Source organism: Cataglyphis hispanica, chromosome 17, assembly GCF_021464435.1.
Source record: "Cataglyphis hispanica isolate Lineage 1 chromosome 17, ULB_Chis1_1.0, whole genome shotgun sequence".
In the NCBI taxonomy this organism is placed as follows: domain Eukaryota; kingdom Metazoa; phylum Arthropoda; class Insecta; order Hymenoptera; family Formicidae; genus Cataglyphis; species Cataglyphis hispanica.
In genome coordinates this window covers 1,119,044-1,146,769 of record NC_065970.1, presented here as the reverse complement: position 1 = coordinate 1,146,769, position 27,726 = coordinate 1,119,044, and the positions used below count along the sequence as shown (strand labels likewise).

General features: G+C 40.1%; 1 protein-coding gene across 7 annotated transcripts; it reads left to right on the top strand.

Moving 5' to 3' along the window:
• The first annotated feature begins 462 nt into the window (after positions 1 to 462).
• LOC126856130 (axin) lies at positions 463 to 27,685 on the top strand. Of its 7 annotated transcripts, none has more exons than XM_050604373.1 (9): positions 463 to 832; positions 967 to 1,118; positions 21,472 to 21,627; positions 21,991 to 22,786; positions 23,181 to 23,345; positions 23,545 to 24,188; positions 24,267 to 24,583; positions 24,656 to 24,951; positions 25,029 to 27,685. In XM_050604373.1, the coding sequence occupies exons 3-9, from the start codon at positions 21,540 to 21,542 to the stop codon at positions 25,153 to 25,155; spliced, it is 2,433 nt and encodes an 810-aa protein (XP_050460330.1). In that variant the 5' UTR covers positions 463 to 832; positions 967 to 1,118; positions 21,472 to 21,539; the 3' UTR covers positions 25,156 to 27,685. The 7 variants fall into 7 exon arrangements, with proteins under 7 accessions (XP_050460330.1, XP_050460329.1, XP_050460332.1 ...); XM_050604372.1 differs by having other exon boundaries at positions 463 to 840; XM_050604375.1 differs by lacking the exon at positions 967 to 1,118.
• The last annotated feature ends 41 nt before the right edge of the window (positions 27,686 to 27,726 follow it).

Below are 27,726 nucleotides of genomic sequence, written 5' to 3'. Positions count from 1 at the left end.
GCCTACGATGCCTATAACACCTACGATAGTAGCAGGATCGGTGTCACCTTAGATATCGGTTCAAAAAAAATATATAATTCCAAGTACTATTGTAAGATGAAAAATTATTAGACGCTTATTTTCCTCGTTTCAAAATAATTTAAAAACTATAAAAATATATAGATAAAAATATATTAATATTATTAAAATATTAATAAAATTACTCCAGGTAGCACATGTTGGTTTCTTAAAAGTTTTTTAAATATGTCTAATATTAAATATTTTCATACCTGAGGACTGATATTCTTATTATTTAGTAAACAATCGCGTTGTTTAATCATCGTAGTTAAATAATTGTCAAGGGCGCTTTGCTTTGATAAGGACGGCGTTGTCAAGCGGTAAAGGCAGAGGCCACGCGGCGCGTCGATTGGCCGATCCGGGTTCGCTCCGTCGCCGCGAGGGCGCGCTGGCGCGCGCGCCTCGCACTCGCGCGAGAACCAGCGACCGATGGCGACCGACGAGATGTGCCTGCGAAGTTACGTGCGGCCGTCGTGCCGTGTTTAGAACCGCGTCGTCCGCGTGTGTTCGCGCCGTTTTCGCGCTTTCCGTCCTCCCCGAGTCACGCGCGTTTGCGTTGACGGTCGCCTCGTGTGTCATTTTAGCCAGCGACGGCGTCTCGCGTCGGTGAATGCGTGCCGCGATTCCATCGTATGTATGTGCGCGTGTGTGAGTTGTGTGTTGTGTTCGTGACGACGATGTGATAGTGCGCTCTGTCGAAGAAGTGCCGACCAGTTCACGGTGGATCATCCGTCTGTACCGAGCGAGAGAGAGAGAGAGAGAGAGAGAGATACACGTATATAGGTAAATATCAGAGTGCGAGCAAGAGAAAAAGAGAGAGAGAGAGAGAATGATGTAGATGTGCGCGCGAGAGAGAAAGAGAGGTAGAGAAAGGACGGGAAGAAAAGTCATGATGCGTCCGCGTTGCAGCTTACGACGAGCCGCCACCGAGAGCAACGAGAGTTGACACTTTCATGAGAGCATGGACCTGCGACTGCATCGTCGATCGTTTACGAGTCTACGCCGAGAAACAACATCGTCGTCCCATCGTTGTTGTCAGTAAACACCGACGGATATACAGAGTGAGTCATTGCTCCTTTGCTCTCTTTCGTTCTTTCGTTCATTCGTTCGTTTCGTCCCCTCCATCCCTCCCCTACCATCATTCATGTCTATTCGCTCCTTCCTCGTCTCGTGTCTTTCCTCGAGCTGACCCGCATTTTTCCCGAAACACCGATACCTGACCTCGAATAACGAGAAGAAAGCCTTGTGAGAGATTCGATTCCTCAAAGAGAACAGCAAACCTTCTTATTTGTTGGTCGAGATATAATCTCTATCCGATGTTCGGTCCGGCGTAATTCCGGTGAGTTTACTTTTGAAAGTTTCGAAAGTGCCAATGACACTTCACGTCCGAGCATATCGCCACTAAACGTACGAAATATTTTTATCTATTTTTCAATCCTCGATCTCGTCGCAAGCTTTCTCACAAATGTTTACACTTTTTTGTCCCCCTCCCCGTCCTATACGTATCTTTATTGTTATCGTCTCCTCTTTATATTCTCTATTCTTTACTTTCTTATTTTTGCCGACTTCGTATCGCAGCATCCTCGTATTCCCCGTTGGTTTCGTCCCGGCTCTTGCATTCCGCAGATTCCGAAGTTGATTACGGATGGAAAAGCCATCGAGAGATCATCACCGAAATGACCGGCCGGGCGATACGCGTTTTTTTTTTTTTCTCCCCATTCCGCGATAGAGAGAGATTCAACGACCGCATTCAGAAATCCCCGTTTTCTCGCCGCTCCGCGGCGTGTATACAACTCGCGCATACACGCACACAGACGCATACACGGTGCCCGCACCGCCGCCGGACGCAGCCGTGCGTTTTCTCGAGCCGCGCTGCTTTTCTGCGGTCGGTGCTTTCGTTTCGACTGGTCGCGACTGGTGCTTTTTCTTCGGCGCCCCCGCCCCCTCCCCCTCACCGCGCTGTCGATGCCCTTCGTGCACGTATATACCGGGTGTCCTATCGCTCGGCGGTAATCGGACGAAAAAGTAGAGAGAATTTCTTGAGAATGTATTTAGGTAAGATAAAAATCTCGATGAGAGGATAATTAAATGTAGTGTCTTTTATTCTTTGCGTCTTGTTTCCTTCTTTTTTTTCTTTTTTTTTTTTTTCACGGAAGATTGTTCGATCGATTTATGTAAAGTCAAATTTATGAATTATCAGCGATTGAAGGCAATTTTTCTCGCGAAATAATTTTTGACAAGAATCTACAAAATGGACAAAAATATAATAAATTTCTCAGTTAATTTTAAGCGAGATTGCTTTCAATAGACATTTTCAAAGGATAACGTGCGAAGTGACATATCGCATATTATGCATATTTAACGTCTCAACAAAAACCGTCCATTTCTAGTCGTACTCCGACCAAGTATCGCATCAGTCTCTCTTATGTTTATGCAAAACTTTGTGGCAAACTTTCATGTCCAGAAAGACACTGGACGAATCAAAGCGATAACCGCTTTGCGTTTTCCGGAAGCACACATACAGAGAGAGAGAGAGAGAGAGAGAGAGGAGACTCTGACATTCATGCGGCAAAGGTACGACGTCGCGCTGCGACGAGGGCATAAGGCAAGGATAATGATATTACGGCTTAAAGAGACGGCTTAACCTAACCGTTAGTTTATTGGCGTGAAGGAGTCGCGGAGCGTGTCTACATCAAAGCGACCGCTTCGAAGCTCCACTTTGCCTCGCCGCCCGTCTCTCCCTCTCTCTCTCTCTCCCACCGCCCCGCTCCCCTTTCTCTCTTCGCGTGGCTTCGAATGCCTCGTCGTCGTCTCGACGCCCGTCGCCACCGCCGCCGCCACCGACGCTTCTATTCGCTTCACCGAACTACGACACCCCGCGGCTTCTGTGTATCCCTGTAAGCTGTGTCGCCTATTAACACCTATTAACATCTGAAACGGGACACGCACACGACCGGCGTCGGTGCGACACAGAGAGAGATCTCCTCGCCGACGATGATCTCGCGAGTCTCTCTTCTCGGTAATGTAGTTATCGTCGAAAGACGCGACAGACTTCCGGGGTGAACACCGTCCGGACGAGATGTGAGATAAGCGGGATAAATAGAAACGCATTAAGCAAGGAATAAATAATGAATGGCCTTTACATTCCCTGTTACATATTATTATCGCAATAACTAAATTTCGAATAATCTACTTTGTCCTTGGTTTAATTTCAAGTAATAAATATCGACCTATTATTAATTAAGGATTAAATTACTAGCTCGTAAATTATGAATTAAAAATAAATATATAAAAATTAAAAGAAATAAATTTTCTCGCTAATTTATCCCTCAAGCTAGGTAATTAATAATCGATTAATCAATCAAACGCGGAATTTTCGTGAAATAGGCGGGCAGATTTCGATTTTCTTTCCTTTTCTATCTCTCCCTTTAGTAATTCTATACAGTTTGCGATATCGCGACGATTACTATTTCTCTTCTTTCTCGAAATATCTCTCTTTTTATTCACAGCTGCGGCCGGGAATTGTGGTCGGTAATGGATGACGCGTCGACAAAATCTGCTGTGGTCGATCACGCGAGCGAAAGAGACGCGTGGCCCACCCTCCGTGAAGGCGAAAGGGTGGGCGGGGATGAGGGAGGGGAGGGAGGGGAGAGAAGAAGGGGGCAGGGTGGAGAAAGAGAAGTGCGGCACGCACAGTTTGGGAATCCCCTGGAGCACGACACGCTGACGCGTGTCGACAAAGTAGGAGCTGCTAGGGCTCTCCTCCTCCACCTCCTCCTCCTCCTCTTCCTTCTCTTCGTGCCATCGCGTTTGATACCACGTGCTCCTCGTCCGGGGGTTAACAGCGACCGACATCGGCAAAGCCTTGGGAGGGGAGACAAGTCCTCCTCCCCCATTTCGATATCAAAGACTCCAACAGCGAGAACCGCTAAAACGATGCTCTTTGACATCACAAAGCGCGCGCGGTGTTCTCCCCTCTCCCTCCCTCCTCTCTCCTTTTCTTCTGCCTCCTCGAACCTTTCTCTTTGACCGCGGCGTGTGCGTGTCACCCGCTCTTTCTCCACTTTTCTCAAGTCCGTTTCTTGTTTGCGGCAAACGCGCGCCCGCCAAAGAAAGTGGCTTACGTCTATCGTATATACACTCGGTGCCCCGTTGTCCTTGTCCCCCCTTCCCCTGTCCCCCTTCCCTTCTCGTCTCCTCTTCTGCTACTATAGGTAATATTTTCTTACTGAAATCGCGCCGCGCGAAGAGGAGGAGATCCCTTTAAAGTGTTGCGACCTCGCGATACCGCCTTTCCTTTAATTCACTCACACGTGAGATGTACGTTACGTTTCTCGTAAACGTTTCTTTGTAGCCACGTGTGTGATAAGTAGACATTGTCAACCGATTCTTTTTTAATAAAAATGTCTAAACTTAACTTTATTTATTATTATAAAAGGGATTATCTAATTTATCCTAAAATTTAATTTTTCTCATCAGATCTTTCGATTCTTCGCGTGTACTAAATATCCATTTATCACGTTATATATATTATTTTATATTATTATATTTAATGACAGGTTTTCCTAGCGAAAATGTATATCGAGAAAACTCGATATTTATTCTTTTTAATTTTGTAATCTTGACATGATATTTTTGTAATGAAAGTTTAAATTTGACTTTCACAAAAGTAAACATTTATCGCAAAAATTAATCGAAAGATATATAATAGCTTCCTTTAAAATTTAATTCGCGCAAAAAGATAATGTACAAGAAGTGCGAAGACGCGTATCCTGTATACAGTCACGTCATAGTATAGACATAACTTTATTATCAATTAATCAGATATATCAGGATGTGTGATGCGACGATTGCGGCACGTGATGTGTTGATCATTATTATACGAGACGCTCTTAATATAAACCGGAAATATCCGTAGTATATGTGCGAGGAAAACGTCATCGCGCGCTTGATCTCGCGTTTGATCCCCGCGTCATCTGCTCTCCTCGTGCAATAATTGCCTCTGTATCGCCGGCCAGTTCTCTCGGCTGTTTGTCCGACTTCTCTCTCTCTCTCTCTCTCTTTCTCGGTTTCTCTTCTAGCTCCTCGGCTCCTATGTCGCTTTATCGCCGCCCTTCCAACCGCTTTGATTCGTCGCAATACCTATCGCAAAGCTAACGGCCGGGCGACGCTAATCGTCCGGTGAATTCAAAGTGCGCTTTCGCTTCGAGTGTCCTTGCTTGTCGGTTGCGCTCTCCTTCTTTCGAAAGCACCCTTCGTATTGATGAAAGGACACCGACAAGCATCCAGGCACAATAAAATAGTCGGTATCCCGCATCAGTATGGAAAGACGAGATTTCGGAGACGATTTCCTTGACGAGCATGAACGTAAATACGCTTCTCTCTCATGTTCATGTTTTATTATTGTTCCGGTTTCCGAGAAAAACATTATTTTTTGGAAAATTCTTCTTTCAACATGTATAGTATACATGTGGTAGTATAAATCAAGTAAAAGATCGAACTCTCGTACAAAAGAAACTCGATATTTTTTTTAATTTATTTTTTTTAAGAGGCTTAATGTCAAGAATTGAAAAATTAATAATATATAGTTTTTGTGTTTTTTTTTTTTTTCAAGTTTGGATAATTTTTAACAAATATAACTCGTGGCACATGTCGTTGAATTCATTTCAACAGCGTCTATTAATAAAAACATAAAATATTATCATGTAATAAATTACATTTATTAATACAAAAATATAAAATAAAATATCATCATTTAATAAAACAATTTAAAATAATTTTTAAGTCATCGAGAAAATTATATACCTAAGGTTTCAAGATGTTTATTTTCATAAGAGATTATTATTATTTTTTTTTAATATTTTCTGATAATTACTGTCGACATGAAAATGGATGAAAAATCGCCCAAGTAACATATATGGAAGATTAAATATAACTTGATAATTTATATTTTTATATATTATCCATGATATATTTTTAATATACAGATATGTATTATCAAAATGTTTACTCTCGTCTCTGAGTCATGTGTGTGATTATAATTAAAAGCAAATCTCTTGGGCAAAAAAGTTTACGGTGGAACGTAAACTTCGGTTCAGTTTACGTTTCCATTTTAGTTCACGTTGTATGCGGGCATTATGTAGTTCGATCGTCGTTCTTGTTACGGCGAATCCGCGCTCGTAGCATAAGCGCATAGTCTCGACGATGAACACGAAGCGCGGCATGTAAATTTTTCAGCCGCAATACCGGAAGCGACGGTCGCGTAGACTCTCTATTGCCTCCTTATCCGGCTGACTGAATCTTTTAACATCGGTAAGAGGCAAATCTCGTCCCGCTTAATCCCGCATAAAGGACGTTTTAGCAGGTTTTGTCGGTGAAACTTGTATGTGTATGTGTGTGTGTGTGTGTGTGAGTCTCTCTCTCTCTCTCTCTCTCTCTTTCTCGAAGACCGGTCGAAATCGATCAAACGATGAAACTCTGAGAGGAATGATGCATTTTTTATGCGATGTAAAAGAAAGCTCGTAAAACTTGGAAAGACTCAGCGAGATAATCCCACGTTGTTTCTTCTCGTTCCCAGCGGCAGGATCTTAAACTTTATTTTTGCAACGATACCTTAGTAGTCTGATTTTAATCTCGCTGTGAGCGATTTAAACGTCACGATTTTTAACATTCAAAATATACACAATTTCACTACTGTATTCGCAAAAAAAAAAAAAAACTCGATAATTTTGATGGATATTTTGATCAAGTCGTATTAACATTAGAACGCGAATTTATCCTCGACGGGATTTCTCTCTCTCTCGGCTCAAGAGCGGATCCTACTTGCTCGGATAAGTCTCGCGGTATTCTCCGCCGTTCCCCCGGAGTCCCTCGGCCACGACGATGATCCCGTTAACGAACGACGCCATTAAGGGCGCATTAACATATAATTTTCCGTGAGAAATTATAGGCGACTCAGCGCCGGGTTGCTTTGCACGGTGTTTATTACGCGTGTCCGCCGCATCGCGAGAGAGAATGGGCCTACAAGACGAAAGAGAGAGAGAGAGAGAGAGAGAGAGAGAAACGGCGGGAAAGTAAGAGAGAGAAGGAAAAAGAGAGAAAGAGAAGTCAGGAGCGCCACACCGACGTCCGGAGTCGATTGGCGGTGGCGGTGGAAAGGGGAAGGAGGGATCGCATCGGATCACGAAAGGAGGGGTCGAGGGGGGGGGAAGACTCAGAGGTTTTAAATCGCGTGATGTGTTAGTGCATTCATGCGAATCCGCATCGCGCGGAGGGGTCGATGAGATGGTTGGTAAAGGGCGGGGAGGGGGAAGGAGGGACAAGAGAAACGCGCGTGTGGGATCGCGTGCGGCGGCGAGATCAAACGAATACGCTTCGTCTCTGTCTTCTGCACGTCAGCTTTCTCCCTATCTCTCTTTCTGTTTCCATCTGTTCGACTCTCTCTCTCTCTCTCTTTTTCTGTCGTTCTTCTCTCGTCATCATCGTCCTCTTCGTCTCGTCGTGACTTCTCCTTTCCCTTCTCGGTCGCGCCCGAGCTCCTCTCTGGCAAACACGCTACCAGTTTCTCACTTTTGCTCGCGAGCGTGTGCGTTCTCGCGTCTCTCTTTCTTCATTCTCTCCTCTTGGACGATTACGACGACGATCCGACACCGGTTCTCTTTCTTCCCTCTTATCCCTTGCCTTCTGCCCTCTCTTTTTGCGCGGCGACGAGCAGGCGCGATTCCATTATTATCGCCGATAGTTTAATTTTCATTAATTACTGGGCGCGCGGGCTTCCCGCAAGGTTAAAGCGCTATAATTCTTTTTGGTTCTGGCATCGTAAAACTTCTGAGGTGTCTGAGGAAAAAAAACAGCGCAAGCGAATTGCTGAATTTTGAAAATGGCAATATTACGTTAGGGCTCTTTGTATTAAAATCTCGCCTCTTTCCTTTCTTAACGAAAAGGAAAATAAAATTTAAATTAATTCTTTTTAATATTTTTATTAAATATTAATATGTTAAAAAAATTAATTTATATCGATTGTCACGAAAGGCTTTCAATTTATTATAAAGGAATTTCCTCTCAATTTTCATTGAAAATTTATTTTATAAAAAGTTATATTCTTTTAATTCTCTTTTTTTTTATAAGCGATTCGAATCCTTCTTTTCGTATATTTTTTATCTAGTCGTAAAATTGTATGTAAAATCCATGTTAACAATGACAATAGAATTGACATAATAATAATAAAATATCACTTGTGTTGAAATTGAAAAGATCGATCGAGATTTAATCTGGAACAGAAATGAAATCAGCTGCGTCGCGAGCTCGATTTTAAGAGAATTTCTTGTAACGGGGTCGGTCGTCCTGTACCTGACAATCTCTTTAAATCGGTATTTATATATACGAAAAGGTTGATAAGATTCGGTCGGAAGGCTGCCAGCTGCCAAGCCGCGCCGCGAAACGCTTAGTCGCATTTCAGGTGCACTTGATGCATCGATTTAAGCTTCTTGGCCGAAGGCGTGTCGGCGAATAGATGCGGGCATCGGTCTTTCTCTCTCGGATGGGAAACCGGTTATCCTCTTGAAAACAAAATCGCGAAAAGACTATTTCCAAGAATTTCCCCCCAAAAAATTGTTACAGAAAAATATCGTTTTTCCTTAGCAAATATAAGCGAATAAAATATTATATTATTGTTTTGAACAGTAAAAATATTTACTTTGTCAAGTGCTACGCGATATCGAACTCAATAGAGATAAGAAGCGGAATTAAAGGGAGATTGACATACATCAAACAAACCAGGTTTTCAACGTGAGGAGAAATTCAGAGCATATCGATATAAATTTCTCTCATTTTTTTTTCTCGAGACACCTTGTATATATATCACTATCTTTCGAGATCGAGTGCCTCGTACGGCTTCTTTCGTTGACGATCCTCTACGTCGGCCCGGTCAAACCACTGACACCTTTTAAGTCGCCGACTTTCTTCCCCTTACGTTTCCTCACTTTCCTCGCTCTCTTTCGCTCCCGCACTGCCATCCTTCGGTCTTTCGTATATTTTCTTTGTCCTCTTCTCGACTGTCACGCAAATTTCTCGCTTCATTATCGCCGGTCACGTCGCTATATTTCCGAGTCATATTTCTTTCTTTTTCTTTTTTTCTTTTTTTTTAACAAAAATAGCATTTTGATAAAGGAAAGTAAGAAAGATCGAAATTATAATGTCAATAATCATATTCAAATCTTTTGCGTGGGAAAGAGAGAGAGAGAAAATTCCCTTCTCTTTGTATATTTAAAAATTGTATAAAGAAATTTCTCTTGAAAAAAAAAAAAATTGATATTTTGTTTTTAAATTTTTTCACAGATAAAATTTATTTTCTCGGATTTATTACTTGACGACTAAAAACTAAATTTAGCGATAATCGCGATAACGATGAGAACAGATTGATCCGATAATGTGATAGAATAGGAGAGGTCATTATTCCCTTCGATTGAAAAAGCGACCGGACTGATCGGTACCATCGAAAAATCCGAGTTTCCGTTTAAAGATCCTCTTAAGAATTTGCCCTTGTACCTGGACCCTATCACTTTTTTGTTCCGCGTCCTCTCGTATACGCCGCGATCTCCTTCTTTCTCTCTCTTCCTCTCGCTAGAGAGAGAAGAACGGAGGCGGGAGAGAAGATCAGTCCGACCGAGGGAAGGTGGTGGTGAAGAAGAGATCGTAGGTGGGGGCTGCAGCTACGGCGGAAGAGAAGAAAAAAGAAAAGAAGCGCGCCAGGAGGGAGAGGGAAGGATAGAACGCGAGGGACAAACAAAGATGATGCTTTCCCTCTTTCTCTCTCTCTCTCTCTCTCTCTCTCTTTCCCTTGGCTTCTACGGTCACTGTAGTTTCAGTCTCACCGTGTACGTTGCATAGGACACATGGGTTTCGGACCCTTCGTTCTTGTGTTCGCCGACACAGAATCCTCGTCTCTTCTCAACCGTGAACATTTCATTTGTGAATTGGTCATCGTTGAAAAATGTCTGGAAAAGCGTGATCGATGTTCGTGCACTGAGTATACTTCTTTCTCATAGAAATATTTATTAATATTTTAAAGAACATAGCGGATGATTACCGTGTGTAAACTCTCCCGTGTAGTATAGATGTTTAGAGGAATCGTGAGATGAACGTTAAAAGCCGGGAAGCGAAAGTTAGCGAGTCTCGTGTGAAAAGTATACACTCGCTCATTCACCAAGATAACATTAAGAGAAGCCGGTGCGTGAAAGGAATTTATCACCGACTTATCCGATGGGATTAATATGATCATACGATGGTGCGTAGCTGTTATCGCGAGATGATTTCCAACTCGGAAAGCTGACAGGGCGTGAGTAAAAAAAAAAAAGAAAAAATAAGCTTGATGACCGGTAATCGATTCGCGATGAGGAGAGGAGGGAGAACGTGATCCCGCCACGGGAGACTTCGATGCCTCCGTCCGGAAAATCTCGGCGCGAGTGATGCAGTCACCCGGGAGCGATACTCCGTCGCCGGTCGACCGATCGACAGACATTTCCTCCGAGTCATCGAGGGTGGAGGTAGTACCTCCTGTCGCGCGCAGACAACTCTTTCGTTACGCGGAGAGATCGCGACGAGGATAATTCTTTGGGATCATATTCGAAAGAAATATTGGAATTTTTGAAAAGTTCAAATTCCTCGTAAATTAGTGGAAATGAGATTTCGGTTTCCAGTGCGGCTTTGAATTTATACAAAAAATTTCCTTCTGCGAACTGTGATAATTCTGTAAAGGGCAGACTGTAAGGAGGGAGGTTCTTCGTAAACTGTGATATTATCGGAAATGATAACGATATAAGTGTTCCGGTTAGTTGTTTGTAATATAAAGCGAACTTCAAAAAGTGCAAGTAGGGAATAAACCAGCTAATAATCATCGGACATCTCGACGACGATGATGATGTATCAACGAACCATATCGCCGAAGAACCGGCGCGGAGTCAAGGTATTAATTGCGGTAAATTAGCGGAGGCTATTAATTACGGCACACCAAACGAATCATTAATAGCGATTTAATAAGTCGAAAGAGAGAGCAATCACTTCCGCTTCATGATTTCAGAAATTCTTTGCTATTATCGTCTAATAAAGAATGGGATTTAAAAAATGTATATAAAAAGTAAATGGGAAGGGGGGGGGGAAGACTCTACAAAAATGTAAAGCCAATATTAATGTTCAGATAAAAAGTTGATATAATGGGGAGGATCCTTGTTGATTCTATGAATAGAAAAATGTATAAAAGTATAAAATATAGATTTGAAAAAATACTGAAACGCTATTTCACAAAAAAACGTATGACTTAATTATATTTCACAAAAGAACGCGTCTGATTTATTCCACGACTTAACTGATTACGTGAGACAGATGATACTTGATACTTTGAGAATATTTGATGTAAAAACAGAGAAACGTCAATGATAGACAACAGAACGTAAACATAAGCGTGACATATCTTGGTAAATTCGGTTATATGAAGTAACAAAATGTAAATAGCGATAATATTATAACGTAGAATTTTTTTATTGAAAAAAGATAATATCAATATATGTATATGCTAAATTTTTTGAATTTTTATTTGCGATTTAATCGCATTTGACATGAAAATTATATTTCATGTTAAAAACAGTATATTATGGATTTTTAAATATTTAAAATTCAAAATTTGATTTTTTGTGGAATCGCTTCTTAAACTATAATAGCATTAATTAATTAGATATTTTGAAAATAAAAATTCTCTAAACTGCTTCTAAGGTATTTTAAATTCTTTTGACAGTTGACAATTATTATTCAATATGTTTCTATATAATTACTCAGATTAAATAGGAATTTCTATCGCATTTTACAAATTTTCTATCAGGATAAAGAGAATTTGAGTAATTAATTGTATGTACATTAAATGAGAGAAGTATTCGCACTTATTTATTTTGAGATGCGCAAGATAAATAGATGCTGCAAAGAATCCTTATCAGAATATATCTCTAAAGCTGATCTTTTTGTTTTATTTTATTATATTTATTTTTATCTCACTTAATTTATGCTAGTGTGTGTGTGGTCGCACGGTGCGGCATGTATCTTTAAAGACGGTCGTTTTATAAGCCTAGACTTTTTACATTGTGCTTGTCCGCGCTTTATTAAAGGACTACGATTTTTTTCTAAAAAAAAAAAAGTCGATTCATCAAAAAGGCTGTAACATTTTTACGACCAGGTCATAATTATAAGATTGTCGAAGTTTTCAAACGCAATGTATTTCGGAAGCTCCGCAAAGAATATCCTTTTCTTTTCTTTCTACAATTAATCCGAAATATGGATACTTTTTTTTTAACTATTATTTCCTCTTTCTCTCTTTCTTTCGCGTAATCACTTCTTTGACATCTTCCGAGCGTCTACTATCTACCTGCAATGACATTGTCTAACGATGGTTGAAACCGTATTTGGAAAACTCGAAGATAGGTCAGGTAGTTGTTTGTTAAAAGAGAAGGAGCTTTGGTTAATATCGGCTCGCCGTCCGTTCGTCCCGGCCGGCTGCCACCTGGGGCGAGCGGTCCCTCAGATGTTCCTTTGAAAGATTTGCAGCTCGAGTATAGTGAGGTGACATGCGTAAAGTCATCTGGCGATAACGGTGACACGCCTTTGACCGCTTCCGCCTATGTCTTCCACCGCGCCGTCTTCGCGTACCCTCACCCCTTTCCCCCTTCGTGTGTCGCGTCGGTCGTATCGTGAGTTATCCCGAAAAACATGTTCTTAGATCTATATCTGATGAGAGAGAGAGAGAGAGAGAGAGAAGAGGCAACGGATTTTATTCGGTAGAAGAGAGAGAGAAGTCGCTGGCGCGTTCCTCGAAATGTCATCGCGCGCATCCATTTCAATCGCTCCGAATTAATTTTTCTGTTGCACGATATATATGATGCATATTAATATTAATGAATATGATAATATATGAATATCATATACATTATACAGACATAATTAGACATATTAATATGAACGATAATTTTAATTGATAATTGGTTGCGGTACCGTTACATAAAACGGTAGGAATGGGGATAAATTACGGTGTATTAAGCAAGTCGAGCGATATGTGATTAAAACATGGACATGCCTTTAACATTCCGTTTGCGAAAATTTCCAAGGCCATCGTCGCATGTCAAAGCGACTCTTGAAAAATATGGATCTTTGTTTTTAGCAAATAAAGATTCCGATAGAAAGAGAGAGTCTCTGAAAAAGGATTAAATAGAGGTTGTAAGAAAGGAGGAAAAAAGATTGAGGGGGGGGGGAGATGTCGGACATGTCCGCGCTCTCGGGCGCGTAAAAGAGATTTTGCCGACGTTGCTCTCCGTAGACGAGAGGTCGAAGGGACTACTTCGCGGACCAGAGCGACGAGGAGCGGCGCGAATAAGAGAGCGAGGCGGGAAGAAAGAAAGGAAGGAGGATCGCGGAGGGAGGGAGGGCGCAGAGAGAGGGTTAGTTGAAAGGGTTAGCTGAATGGGAGCCGTGTGTATGCTTTCCTCGTTTCAGAAGCCTCGGGATCGTAGCCCAGGGCCGTAAAGGGGAGAGATCAAGCCGCGCCACCGCGTCCCCTAACGCAACGCGGATAACTCTGGACGGCAAAACTCCCCCTCCCTCCTCGCGTTCGTAATTATTTAACACCCGTTAAATGATCGGCGCGTCGCCGATCGGTCGATCGGTGTCCACTGCGTTCTTTGCCGTGCCGTATATGGAGTAATAGTGAGCGAGATGGATTGGTCCTCTCTCGCCGATATTCCAGGGAATCGAAGCGATTGCAGAAGCTTCGATACAGGGTGATCCGAAAAGCGTCGAAAAATTTCGAAACGTGATATTTTGTTGAGTAAACAACAGCGGTGAGGTTGAAAATTATCACCTTCGGTTTTATTAGACTAATAATACGTGGACGTAAGAGAAGAGAGATAAGCACGGGTTTTGTTATCGAAACGTTTGCTATACCTTAACGAATCAAATTTTTGGTTCGCCGCATCGGTATCTCGGTTCATAAAGAAAGGACGACTTTTACTTGCCTGCGCGACGGGTCTGTCCTTCCTAGAAAACGTCTTAGTTTTTAGGATATTGCTATCTTTCGCGTATGTTTCCTTCTTTACCGAAAACCTATAATCTATAATCTCGATAATTTTATTATCGTAATCGTCTTGCATATATCATAAACAACGCATTATTTAAATATCGAATTTCTCGAGAGATTATTACTTCCATGAATTCTCTTATCAAGTGATCTTCCACGTAAAAAAAAATAAATAAATAAATAAAAATAAAAAGAAATAAAAAAAACTCCCATTTTTACGCCTTCGCTTTTCATCTCGCGGCGTAAAGCGCCGCTCTATAATTAGAATTTCGAATACTTCGAAGGAGGGAAAGAAGACGCGACTTTCGTCGACCGCTCGTCGTCGTCGTCGTCGGCGACGAACCGTGGACCCCCCCGGTTACGCTCTCGGGACACCCGTTAGAACGCGCGGCGCGGCGCGGCGCGACGCGACGAGGAAAGGAAGGGCCCCGGAGACTCTCGAAGCCGCGCCGCGCGGCTCGCCGAGCGAGGCGTTCCGAAAACCTGTAATTACGGACCCGGCGTACATCAAGCGGTGCCGCCGCCAGCCGCCGGCCGAGGCCTACGTCTTCCGTCTCTCTTTTTATATCCGTTTCTTTTCCCCGCCCTTTCTCCTGCCTCGCTCTCGCGCCGCTTCTCCACCGACTCGGCTCTCTCCTCCCCTCCCCTTCCCTCCCCCCTCGCCTCCTCGACCATCTCGCAATTCGTCCCCTCCAGGTCCCTTCAGGGCCGTACTGTCGTAAGGGTACGCAAAATTAAATAACTTCTCTTCATTTGAATCGTTTATTCCTTGCGAACGCGTCTCTTTATGACGATTTATTAAAAATTGGAGAAAAAAAATTACGTATTCTGGAAGGATTTATAAGAATGATTGAATTAACTTGTACGAAGATTATATAGTTATTAATCGTGACAAACCATTCTACGATTCTTCGCAAAACAATTTGTGACGACATAATTGATCGGTCTATGGATTCCTGATTAGCCTCTGATCTTGAGGATAATCTGTAACGATAGAGGCAATGTCATATCGATAGACGTAATGTCATCATTAGACGTGACGTCTATCATTATAGATACTCATTTATTCTTCGAGAACTACACATATGCGCAAATTTCATTTTCGCATCTTTGATTTTTATGCTGGCGGCAGTCTTTGACAGCAAAGGCAAATATAATAATTTATATAGCCGTAAGTAATATACGGAACTGCTTATATATTTATTACATTGCAATGCCAAGGGTGGAAACCCATAAGAATAAAAGAATTATAGTACGACATTGCTGCTCTCTTTGTTCTCTCATTCTTTTTCTCTCCTTCTCTATTCTTTCTTTCCGAAAGTACCGCCGTACCTGCCCGACTCTTCTTACCTGTACGCCTCCTCTCTTTTCGTCGATGCTTCTTCTCTCACCGTGTATCATTCCTATTCCTCTCTTCTCTGCCGTCTATTATCAGTATATTCACCGTCTTATTTTAAAGCTATTCCGAATAATAGCTCAATTAATAATTAATATTATAATTTTATTATTACATTTAATCTACGATTACTGAAAAATATAGAAAGGAGAAACTTGCACTCTCTTGGGAGATTCGCTCGAGGAACGGAACGGCGCGTTCGTTCGCGACGTACAAAAAGCTGGCATGTCAGCGACTACATAGAGGTGTATCGTCGGATAGCCTTTAAGATTCCTCTTCGTTCGCCGATGCGTCTTTCTTCTTCCCGCAGCATCATTCGCTCGCCATCATCTCCTGTTTTTTTGGAAGAATCTTAACCGCTCGCCACGTGGATAGCCCACGCGAGATCGTCAGTGACTGATGTTAGTCGTCTTGATTTTTTAATTCGTTTAAACCTACGCTTTTTAATCTCTTCAGTCATTCTAAAATGCGTATATGTAATATTTAACAAAATTTTTAGTTATATATGCGTTAATTTTAATCGATTTTAATCGCATCTCGAATCGTTTGCTCTTAATATCTCGCGGTTATAAATTTTTCCAACATTTTCTTATTCTTTAATTAAATTTTAGAATCGCTAAGACTTTATTTATATTTATTATCGCGAAAACCGCGTCATTTAAGTAAGATAATTTCGTCCTTGCCCTTCCCGATAACGGAGATGAGAAATGGATGGCGCGAATATCAGGAGAATTCGTAGAGCCAAAACAGTGGGGAAGGCAAGCTTCGCGATGAATCACACAGACAGATCATTCGAGTGGCTACGGATGAGCAAATCATTTCGCGATGGTCCTCCACGAGACGATTTCAAAGCGCGTTCTCGACAATCCCATCGTTGCGCATCTCGTACGGCGAAAGAGCCCAAAGGGCTCTGTCAATTGTCATTTTCCGCTTTCCCCCTGAAATGCTGTCTTTCCCGAGTAGACGACTGATCGCGCGCGATGTGGCACATTACACCTTTTGGAAATACCGTCTGAGGTAAATTAATCACGGGCATTATTTATCATTTATTATATTTATTATAAAATATTACGTAGGATATAATTTATTATATCCTACGCGAATTGAATATGTATTACCCTGAGAATGTAAAGGGAAAATATCGCGGCAACAGCTGATTTGTATCCCGATCGGCTCATCTTTGACATCTTGACGTTTAAAAATTATTTATTTTTATCATATCACATATTTCTCAGCCAATCCCTATACAAGTTCGTGAAGCCTAATTAGATACCGCGAGCCGCACCAAATAGCGATTTACATTCTCGAGTTGACCATAAGAGAGATCCCACAACAATGACATATCTAAACAATGGATCTCCAACTTCTTTCGACGCGCACGAATTCCGAGGAGTCGGACACACTCGCCTCGACGCGTTTACCTCGCGCGCACGTGTCCCGATACAAGCACGGATATCGGCGGTGACCGGAAGTCGTCGCGAATTCCTCGCGTCTGGAATTGAAAGTCACAGTGGTGTGAATTTTAATATCATATCGCGGGAAGAGAAGAGAAACTCTTTTCGCGCGAACGGACCCGGGAATTCTCGCGAATACTTCGCGGCTTCAACACGCCCCGATGGATCTTAATATCTCGTCGAACGTATCCCTTATGCCTTGGCGCGGTATGCTTCGTCCTTTCGTATTCCCAAGCGAAATCTCGCCGACAATGACGTCGACCACGCGAAACGGACGCGATTTCACGCCAAACCGCGATTTTATACCCGTCATCATTTTACCGTACAATTTTGGCAAGTGAAGCGAATATATTTCAAATTTTATATATTATTATGTAAAGTTACTGAAAAGCAGAATTTTTATACAAAACCATGAGAAGTCAAAAATTGTACACGAGATATCCAAAATTTTAAAAATATAACGCTATGAAAATTTTTACGTCACAAATCCTTTTAATTCTTTTACAAAAATTTTATAAAACGTCGATTTGCTCGCATTCGACGCTTTATAAATAAATTTAATTTTTAAAAAAGCCAGAATAACATGTATATTAAAAAATTTGTATTTCTATATATCTTTATATTATTATTTTAGTGTGACGTATCTCTCTGTATTATTTTTGCATATAAAAAGCGAGTAATTTATACAGTTTCTATTTTTGCCAAAATGAACGAGAAAATCGCGTAATGATAAAATTACACGAACGTGTATATGACGCGGAAGCACAGCGAATAAAATATAAAAATTATATTAAAAGAGTAGCTTTCGCAATCACTTACATGACATCTTTATCGAAGCAAAATCTCTTTCGCGGTTAATCCTCGAACTTCAACAAAGAGAACGTAAAGCGATGAATTGAGAGAAAAACGCAGTCGGATAAGGATATCGCGCGTGCAACGCGAGAGTCGCCGAGCCGGAAAAGGTTAATATATTCTCAGTCCTCTCTGGAAGCGCATGAGGGTTAAGGTCATTAAATGGGACGGCGATGATGGTGGTGGTTGTTGGCGGAATATAAGATCACAGATAACACCGTCCGTAATTCGTTAGCGCGACGCGAACATGATAATTTTAATTTGCACATCTCCCCTTCCTCCTCCCCCATCCTGCATGCTCTCTCTCTCCCCTATCTCGATTTATATTTGCCTAATGACATTCAATATAATTATTCGACGGCGCACTAACATATAATTAAAAATCGCGAAAGTGAACTATCAGAAGGACGTCGACGACGAGTCTTCTTCTCCTCGAGGGCGGAGAGGGTGATAAGTTTCGTTAATCTTATAATTCTATAATCTCTCCAGTTACCGATTCTCCCTATAAAAAGTCAAGTCGATAAGTCTAAGGGAGGATATGAAGTTTTTTCACAGAGAAGATTGGGAAAGGATTTATATATGATTGGCGTTGAGGGAGTGACATTGATTATAAAGAAATTATTTAACATCGCATGAGATATTTAATTCGTATTTATCAATTATCGAATGTAATGGTAAAATTGTTTATTTTCATGTTTTAATAAACTGATATAATTTTTATTTTGATCAAATTTGTGAATTTTTTCACGTAATTGTTTGATAAAACAAAGTTGGCACGTCAATTTAAAAATATAAATTTAATAGAATACAATTCTGATAAATTTAAGATACCACGTGATTTTTTAATTGATAGTAGAAAGATTTAAATGTTTTATTAATATAAATAATAAAAAAAAAATGCTGTTCCAGTTATCTGCAAGCGCACATCATTTGACACTAGAATGACATGCACTTGCTAACTGGATTTTGACAGTTCGAATGACATGTGTTAATATTCTATACTTTATAATATTTTAGTAATAATAAGTTTAATATGTTAATTTTCTTTATATATATAAGTGAAAAATGAGCGGCTTCTCTGCATTTTCCCGCGAGATTTGCAAACGATCGGCAAGATAGATTTTTCCATTTGCAACTTTGAATTTTATACGCGGTGCCGTCAATCGTGCGATAGATGGCAACACCGACTTGACAAGGGTTCGAGAGGGTTGAGGAGGAAGGATGGATTGAGTTTCGAGTCGATATTATTACGCGATTTGAAAAATCTCCGCGATTGATAAGCGTTATCATCGGGATCGGATACGCGGCTTTGTTCGCTTTCCCGGTGGTAGGAGAGAAAATAGGGAGAGATGCCGTTTGACTGTGTGAAAAAAGCGGCGAATAAAGTCAGCGGAACGACAACGCGGCCGGCAAGGACGATCGTGTGGCGGGACGGGTTGTTTCGCCATCACGAGGGAGAGATTCGTGGACCGAATCGAGAAAAATCTGTCCGTCCGAGAATGAGCGCGCAGATATTCTCAGACAATGAGAGAATGTCCGCGGGAGAATTGATACGACCGGGAAAGCCTCTTAAGTTAATACCTCGCGGCCGCCGTTGCTGACAAACGCTTTTCTCCCCCTTTTCGTCGGGGGATCTCGCTGGTTCAGCTTTGCCGACTCGCTCGAAAGAGAGGTACGGTTATACAATCAGAACGAGGAATTCACTGATAATAATCGTTCATTGTTTGTAGGAATATGTATTGTATATGCTATTGTCTGAAGAAATTCTCAAGTTTTTGCAATCGCCAAGGATTTATTTGTATAAATATGTATCTTTCTTCTTCCCTCTCTCAAATATTAAGAGGCAGATAGATTATAATGTGGATATATATAAAAGAGAATTATATATGTTATGCTGGGTATGATATGTAATAATTATACAGTAACAAGTGAGATGATGTACATTTCATGTTGATTGAGAAATTCTTTTATAATTTTTTTTCATGATGTTTTGTGATTTAAGTATGAAAGCAGTTACTAGAGATAAAAGCTAGAGAGTTTTGGTTCTTTTAGAAATGATACGTGAGAGTGCTTTCCACGAGGCATTTCACTGGAAATTAAAGTCAACGTAGTCCGCAAGGATTCTAGATTCTACCCCTACTCTGCCATGTCGCTGTATCAATGTGGCGTCAGTCCTGGTCAGGACGCAGCCTTAGTTCAGTGTGCTTCCAGCAGTGCTATCGAAGGCATCGCAGGCTCAATCTTGCAACCTAACAAAGAGATTTTTGCGGTGTTTGCAGTTTATAGGATCGCTCCACTTCTATCAGAATCATAATAGATCCTTGTAGACATAATAAATTTAAAGGCTGCCTGTGTTAGATTCCACCACTGAGATGGTATGTACTCTGATTCTTCTCTTTTGACTCAGGTAAATGTGCAGTGGAGTGAGATGATTCACTATGACAGCTTCTCATTTCATATTTCTTTCCTTGTATGGGTTGGGATCAAATTTCCACACTTATTAGAGAGCTGTTCCTTTTTTCTCCGATAACTCCACAATAGTGATATAGCAGAATAATATCAAAATTATTAACTTGTAAATTTTTACAAGTCAATGACATAAAAATATTATATACTTTGTACATCTATATGAATATATATGAAGAACTCTTCTTTTGAATTTGTATAATTAATGTTTTATATATATATATATGCAGTGCTTATATACCAGTTTCGATCCTACAATGTAATTTGATGCTTTAATGTAATGGAAAAACAACGATTGTTAATTAATTATTCATATAAGGAAAAATATTCCTTATTCAAGCATGTAGTTGCACATTTGCCACTTTATGAACCACATTTCTAAGCCCTGCCATAACAAAGGGGCAGACCCTAAAGGTATAATGGCCCTTTCTTCCACAGATTGCCTCACTTCATAAACCTAATAATATTTTTCCGCTGTATTAGAGCTCGATTTCAATAATATACAGGATAATAAACTTGCGAGAGATAGAAGTAGATATTTTCAGAGCTGGTAAGAGCATTCAATGCATTGCGTTATAGGTTTTATGGATCAATACCACACAAAATGGTCTGCGCAACAGACCAATAGGAGTGTGCATATATATATGTATATATATCTATAAACAAAGATGCATCCCTCTGCGCAGCCTGCTAGGAGATGGGCTATAGTTCCTTCGCTATGCTCCACCCTTACAGTTCCTAACAACAGAAAAACCTCCCTTAGCTGTTTAATTGAGAGATATGACTCACCGCAGAGCTCCATCGATCCAGCATCCCAGATTTCCCTTTGTTAGCACGTACCAACTCTCTGCTTCTTCGCAGAGCTATAACTATGTTGAAATCAATAAAATCTTTGTATTATTTTCTTATTTAATAGACACATTTATTAAACATACAATTTTTCTATTTTTACTTTAATTTGCATATTTCATTTTTTCCATTAAAATGAAGATTATTACTTAAGGATTATAAATTGAATGTGTGAATATATTTTCTATTTCATTATAATTAAATAAAATATGGCAGTTTTCTATTTTTATTATATTGTGTTATAAAAATATAAAATGTTTTAACAGCCAGATTTATATCTGTTTCAGGTTGGGACTAACCATGTCCTCTAAGAGGCATCGTGGGCGAATATTAAGTATAGATAACAAAATTGTACATGAGGGCCATAATAGATAGGATGAGCGCATCTCGACACAACGAAGCGCGTTGCTTCAATGAGAACTCTCCCCGGCCACCAGTGCCAGGTAAGATGAAGTAAACTTAAGTTAAAAGGGGAGACCACATGCACATGAAAGAAATACATGAGAAAATGTTAGCTTATATATATTTTTTTTTACGAATGCGATGATAGTCCTAAAAACTTTTATATTCTTTTTAAAAAAAAAACCCGAATTTTTTTATAAAATAATTACAAAAAATATATTTCTTCAAAAAAAGATACATTATAAAAATTATTTTGTTAATAATTTATGGCTGTTAAATTGTCTTCATATAAGTTCAGAATGTTGTCCCAATAATGTCCAAATTAATTCTAAATGCTTGATATTTATTATTTTAAAAAGAAAATATATTAACAAACTTATTTCAATAAAATGTTTATATTTTAGGAGAGGAAACGGGAAACTATGTCAGCCGGATCCGTCCACAGAGTCCCGCTTTGACACCTAGACGTTCTTCTTTCGCGACACCGCACGCCTCCAGCGGTGATTGCGATGCTTCCGCGCCGTTGGGATTCGAGCCGGAGGGTTGTTGCGGAACCACTACCATGGAGAGCAATTTGCGTCCAGCTCACGAAAGATGGGCGGACAATCTGCACTCCCTGTTAGAGGATTCGGTGGGTTTGGAGTTATTCAAGAAATACCTGAATGAAGAGGGGCACTTGGATCCGCTCATATTTTGGTTTGCCTGTGAGGGTCTCAAACAACAGGTGGATGTTGGAAAGATCTCGCAGCTAGTGAAGCTCATTCATCAAAGATTTTTTCGCAAATCTCGGCTAACCATACCAGAGAATATGATGAAGGAAGCGGATCGACGAGTTAAGGAAGGTCGTGCCGATCAAAAAGTGTTCGATATCGTGCAACTTGAAGTCGAGCGGATAATCAACGAGACGACATATCCCAACTTTTTCAAATCCGACGTGTATCTCCACTACGTTCAATCCTGCCAGAATACTAATTCGGGCGGTTGCCCGAGCTCGAGTTCGGGTAGTCGTGAGATGTCCATTTCTTGCGGACCGAGTTTTCTACCTACCGTGCATGAAGACAGCGAATATGTCGACATCATACACAATTCACACTCGATCGGTGGGACGTCCGGAGAATTAAGATTGACCAAAGATGTTCTGATGGCTACCCAACAAAGTAGAGCACTGGATCTACGACCGAGGCCAGAAGCGTACGCCGGGTAATAATATGCTTTTTTTTATAGTTACCCAGCCTTATCTTGAAATATCATTTGTCATTTTATATACAGTATGCTTTAAATCAATCCTGCGATGAATGCCTTAACAGCGCTATCGTTTTTTTTTAAAGCTTGATGTGATGAAACTTTTGCATAACCTGGATAAAATTTTAAGTTTATATTATGTTGTCACCGATTCCCGAGCAATTGACATCGCCGAAAATAAATTTTTCCTTTTCCCTCGTAATAATGTTTTTTAATAGTTTGTTCATTACATGTAAATTTTTTTTATTTTTAAGAACTTTTTTCTACTTTTTTTTTTTACAAAGTAACCCCGTTTTTTTATTTGCCGTTGACTTAGTTATTTTTGTTTTGCTGTTTTGCGTGGCACTTGTAGCATTTACTTGCAACATGGGACTAGTCCATATCACATGCACGTATCCAGATTGCACGCACAATATTCCTCCTACAATCCAGTATCCAGACAGGATTCTGAGCTTCAGAGTTTAAGCAGTGATGCACGTACTGAAGTGGACAATATGTCCCTCAACGATGGATCCATGTAAGTTTCTTTCGGTTTTTTTCTTTTTTCTTTTTTTTTCTAATTTTGCATAGTTTTTTTCTTATTTTGCAAGAGAAAGTAAAAAGCGTCTTTAATTTTTATCCTAATTGCATTAAAATATTTCAAGTTATTTAATGTCAGATTAACTGAAAGTTAATCATATTTTTATTATTCGTATATTTGCGACTATCATCTGCAGTGACGGAACGAGCGGTCAGAGGAGTAAAAAGCAATACGTGAAGCAATCTAGTAGGGCAATCAAAGAAGCTGCGAATATAAATCGCGAATCTATGGTGCATCATGTCGTCCCGCGAACTCAGCGTATGGCGTCCCCGAAACAGATGCCGGCGGAGCAGTTTGCGGAGATGCTTACACAGAAACTAGAGATTCTGGCGCGAGAGCAAAAAAACCAAGAGAAACTGGACAAATGCTTGCAGCAAGGAAACGATCTGTCCATCGGTAGCGACATGTCGTTGGAATGGATGAACGGGGCAACCTGCAAGACTCTAGGTGATGCGCCGAAGGAGAAATTGTCCTTGGAGGAAGATAGCGATCAAGCGATCCTCGACGAACATGTGTCTCGCGTCTGGTCGGACCAGACACCGTCGAGAACCCCCAGACTCTCACCTGAGAGGAGGCGTCCTACGCACAATTATCCACGATCTTACAAACAGAGGAAAGAAAAAGATGTGGACTCTACATTCTCAGTGGATAGCGGTAATATCCACGATTTCCAGGATGGCAGCGAGCTTGTCGGGGCTAGTTCCATGAGTTCGCTAGGCTCGCATCTGCCCAAATCTAAATCTGTGCCGTCCGATTACGTCGATTCCCTCTACCTCCAAGGTAAATCAAACGAACGATTTGTTTACACATGTGGAAACCGACTGTCGAGGTATGAAACGTTCTTTCTTTCTTTTGCAGGTCATGAACAAAGATTCCGAAGGTCGGACATGACAAGACGATCAGCCACAAAGAAATCGATGGCAGAATTAACGGATAGCGGGGTGAGCGTTGTTAGTGACGTGCCACCTTCCATAAATAAGGATATTCGTTTGATACCCCGGTTTAAGGAAGCAGACAAAAAGGCTGATCTGAAACATAGTTGTCGTCACGGTAAAAGATATGGCTCGCGTAGCGGATCTTTGGAAAGACCAAACAGAGAAACATGGAGCATGGGTGTACCTGCTCAACCGTTTGTTGCTGACCCGGGAATGCCACCTTTAACACCACCTCACACGGTAAATCTATATTCCTCTCTTTTATTCCTCTTTGTGCGCTTGTCAGTATATGCAAATGTATATATGTTACAGGATATTCAATTAGAGGAGACATGTAGGAGATTAAAAGAGGAAAATAGAGTGCGCGCCAGTTGCAAGCAACGACCTACGAACGTTTCGAAACAGATGTACGAGTCTGCGTCGCAGAGTCAACCGTACGTTCAGTCCAATCAGTCCACGTTGAGGAAACCGAAGCAGGATACGGGCGATTTTACCATTGTTGTGTTCAGTTTCTGTGACGAACAGTTTCCATACAGGACAAAGATCCCCGGTCACAACGTCACTTTAAAACAATTTAAGGAGTACCTTCCGAAGAAAGGGAGCTACCGGTAACGTATAACATCACCGTGGCTTTGTTAATAAAATTTATATTTCATTAATTTTATAATTTTTTTCTCTATCGTAGATACTTCTTTAAAACGGAGTGCGAGGACTTGGATATGAAAGTTATACAGGAAGAGATAACGGACGATACCGAGATTTTGCCATTGTGGGAGGGCAAAGTGATGGCGCAAGTTAAAGCGCTCGAGTAAATAGACTGAATAGAAAAAGCCGAGCGAGAGTAAAACATGTACGATTTTTAACCAAGTGCCGCAATAAATATTTAAGAGATCCCACAACACACATACACAACACTCGACCGACAAGTCGATGCGCTCGGTATTTATACATATATACACATTAAGCTTATCATGCGGCCTCCATCTTTCATATTTGCCTAAGAAAGTAGTTTTAATCGATAGAAAAAGAATTTATCGAATCGAGCAATATCATTGCACAGATGAACCCTGCGAAAAAGAAAGAAGAATCGGCCTTGTGTTAAACTACGTCAATTGAATGTCCGCGGAAGAATGTTGTGTTCTTACTTCTGATTTTTCGTCAAAGTCGTTTACAAGTATCTGAGACAGAGAAGAGTTTTTTTTTATTGGCCTCTTCAAAATTATTTTATCAATTTTACACAGCTCGTGCGCGACAGCGCTTTATTGTACATAAATTAGTACGTAGTGTGATTTTCACGATAGGGCGATAACATTACGTCGGTACGGACTTTGCCAAGCGAAATTATTTGTTGTAATTCAGTCTGGTTTGGTATCAACGTCACTTTTACGGGTCAGTTTGGGCAAGAACGGCAACAACAGTGCGTCGAATCATACCGAATACATTGCGACCGGCTAAACAATTTCTTCCTCTCGAAGACTTCCCATAGTTCTCCAAACGACTGTACAAAGGTAGTGATCGCGTAATTGATCGCCTTAGTAAGGTCCGCGTAGGCACTAAACTTACATAGAAAAGAATAATTACAAATTGGCATCTAAAGTATTATGTGTATTTTACACGAATAAGACATCGCGCGTCTTGTTTAATACACGTAATATATTTTACGCGATGTGACGTGCAACGTGCAGAATATAAAATTGAAAAAAAAAATTTACGAGAATCATTTTTTTTTCTTTTTTTCTTTTTCCTCTATCTTTTGTTGTGCCACTATTATTGTTGATCATGGTCGTACATAGCCGATATTGCAAAACAAGTTTACCAATTATAGAACCTAAACACATATGGCGATTTACAGTACTGTGTCCAAAATTTTGGCATTGGAACGGCGAACACCGATGGAAACAAAAAAAAAAAGAAAGAAAAATTATTAGCGTTTAGATTGTAATAATGTATTATCAGGTGCGAAAATAAATGTGCCTTTTTAGTATAAGATCGAAATAAGCCTAAGAAACAGATAGAGAGAAAAGGTTGAAAGATATTTATAAATTGCAGTACAGGGGCCCAATCCTGATGGGAGAAACATTTTGTGTCCAATATTATTAATATATTCCCTCAAAATTGTATCTACACTGATGTATCGACGATTTGTCCGCCTCGTATATCGCGGATTCGTCCATAGCAGTTTATTTAAACCTTTCAGTCTTATCGAAGATTGCTAAATATCCGGTTTTAGTCTCCGGGCGAAGAAGAATCTCCAGTCCGCAGATTTTTCTTTGATGCAAGCGTACGTTACAATTTCATATTCTCCACCGCAATATTTATCTTATACTAATCGCGCGTGTGTTTTATTATGCAACTTTTTTTTAGGAGATAATTTTTTGGGGCAACATTGGTCTTATCCTTATCCTAAATTGCTTAAATTTTAACTCTTGTTACATATTCGAAATTAAAATCTTATCATCTTTGCCTATATATAAATATAGATTGCTAACAAGATGTTTATCTTAATATATGCATAATCAAGCGATAAGCGTTCTCAAATGTAACGGGTTTTTGATAAATCACATTCCACGTGAAAATCGAATTGCTATCAAATGTTTTATCAAATTCTTATATATATATTAATTAGTAAACAAATGAAAGATATTAATTAATATTATATTACAATTATTATAGTTTTATTTAGGTATATTATTATTTAATTATTTAATATAAATCGTGTTATCGATATCGTTTTGATATTTTTACAACATGCATAGAGCAACTGACATGCAGTCCATTCTTATATAATCAAAGCTTATATGTATCGCATTCTAATAGAGATCGCAGATTGTAAAAAAACATCCAATCTATTATTTATCCTACGATTTGTAAAACGATGATTATCCAGTTGATCTGCCTCTCTAATTCGCATCAAAGAAACTATAAAAACAAGAGAGATCTTTTACTGAAATATAAAGATAAAATTAAAATTTGAGACTGAAAGGATTAAATTGTAACATATTTAATTGAAAGTACAATGTAAAAAAATGCTCGCCGTTTTTTTTTTATCAGGAGGCCCTTAAATCGATAGTTCGATTTTGTCCTAATTTACCGGAGCTAGCTTCCTACGTGTGATCCCTATGGGAAAGCCGGGAAAAAAACCGTAGAAACGACGTATGTATCATTTATTTATAAATTTGATCGATAACGTTTTTTTAATTATACGTAATTGATTATCATCAATTAATATCACACGGACGTTAAAGTGTTCCTGTACCTAATTAATTAATAATTATTATTGTATATCAAAAATATTGAGAGAATAATAATGCGATTTTCACTGAATTAAATGAACACACGCTATATTGTACACATTTTTCAAGATCTTTTGTCCTGTAATCCTG

Bases quoted from the DNA above. Each gene is read 5' to 3' on its own strand.
- LOC126856130 (XM_050604375.1), top strand. From the start codon at position 21,540: ATGAGGGCCATAATAGATAGGATGAGCGCATCTCGACACAACGAAGCG. The intron at 21,628-21,990 runs GTAAGATGAAGT...TTTATATTTTAG, and splicing joins TCCCCGGCCACCAGTGCCAG to GAGAGGAAACGGGAAACTAT. The intron at 24,584-24,655 runs GTAAATCTATAT...TATATGTTACAG, and splicing joins CTTTAACACCACCTCACACG to GATATTCAATTAGAGGAGAC.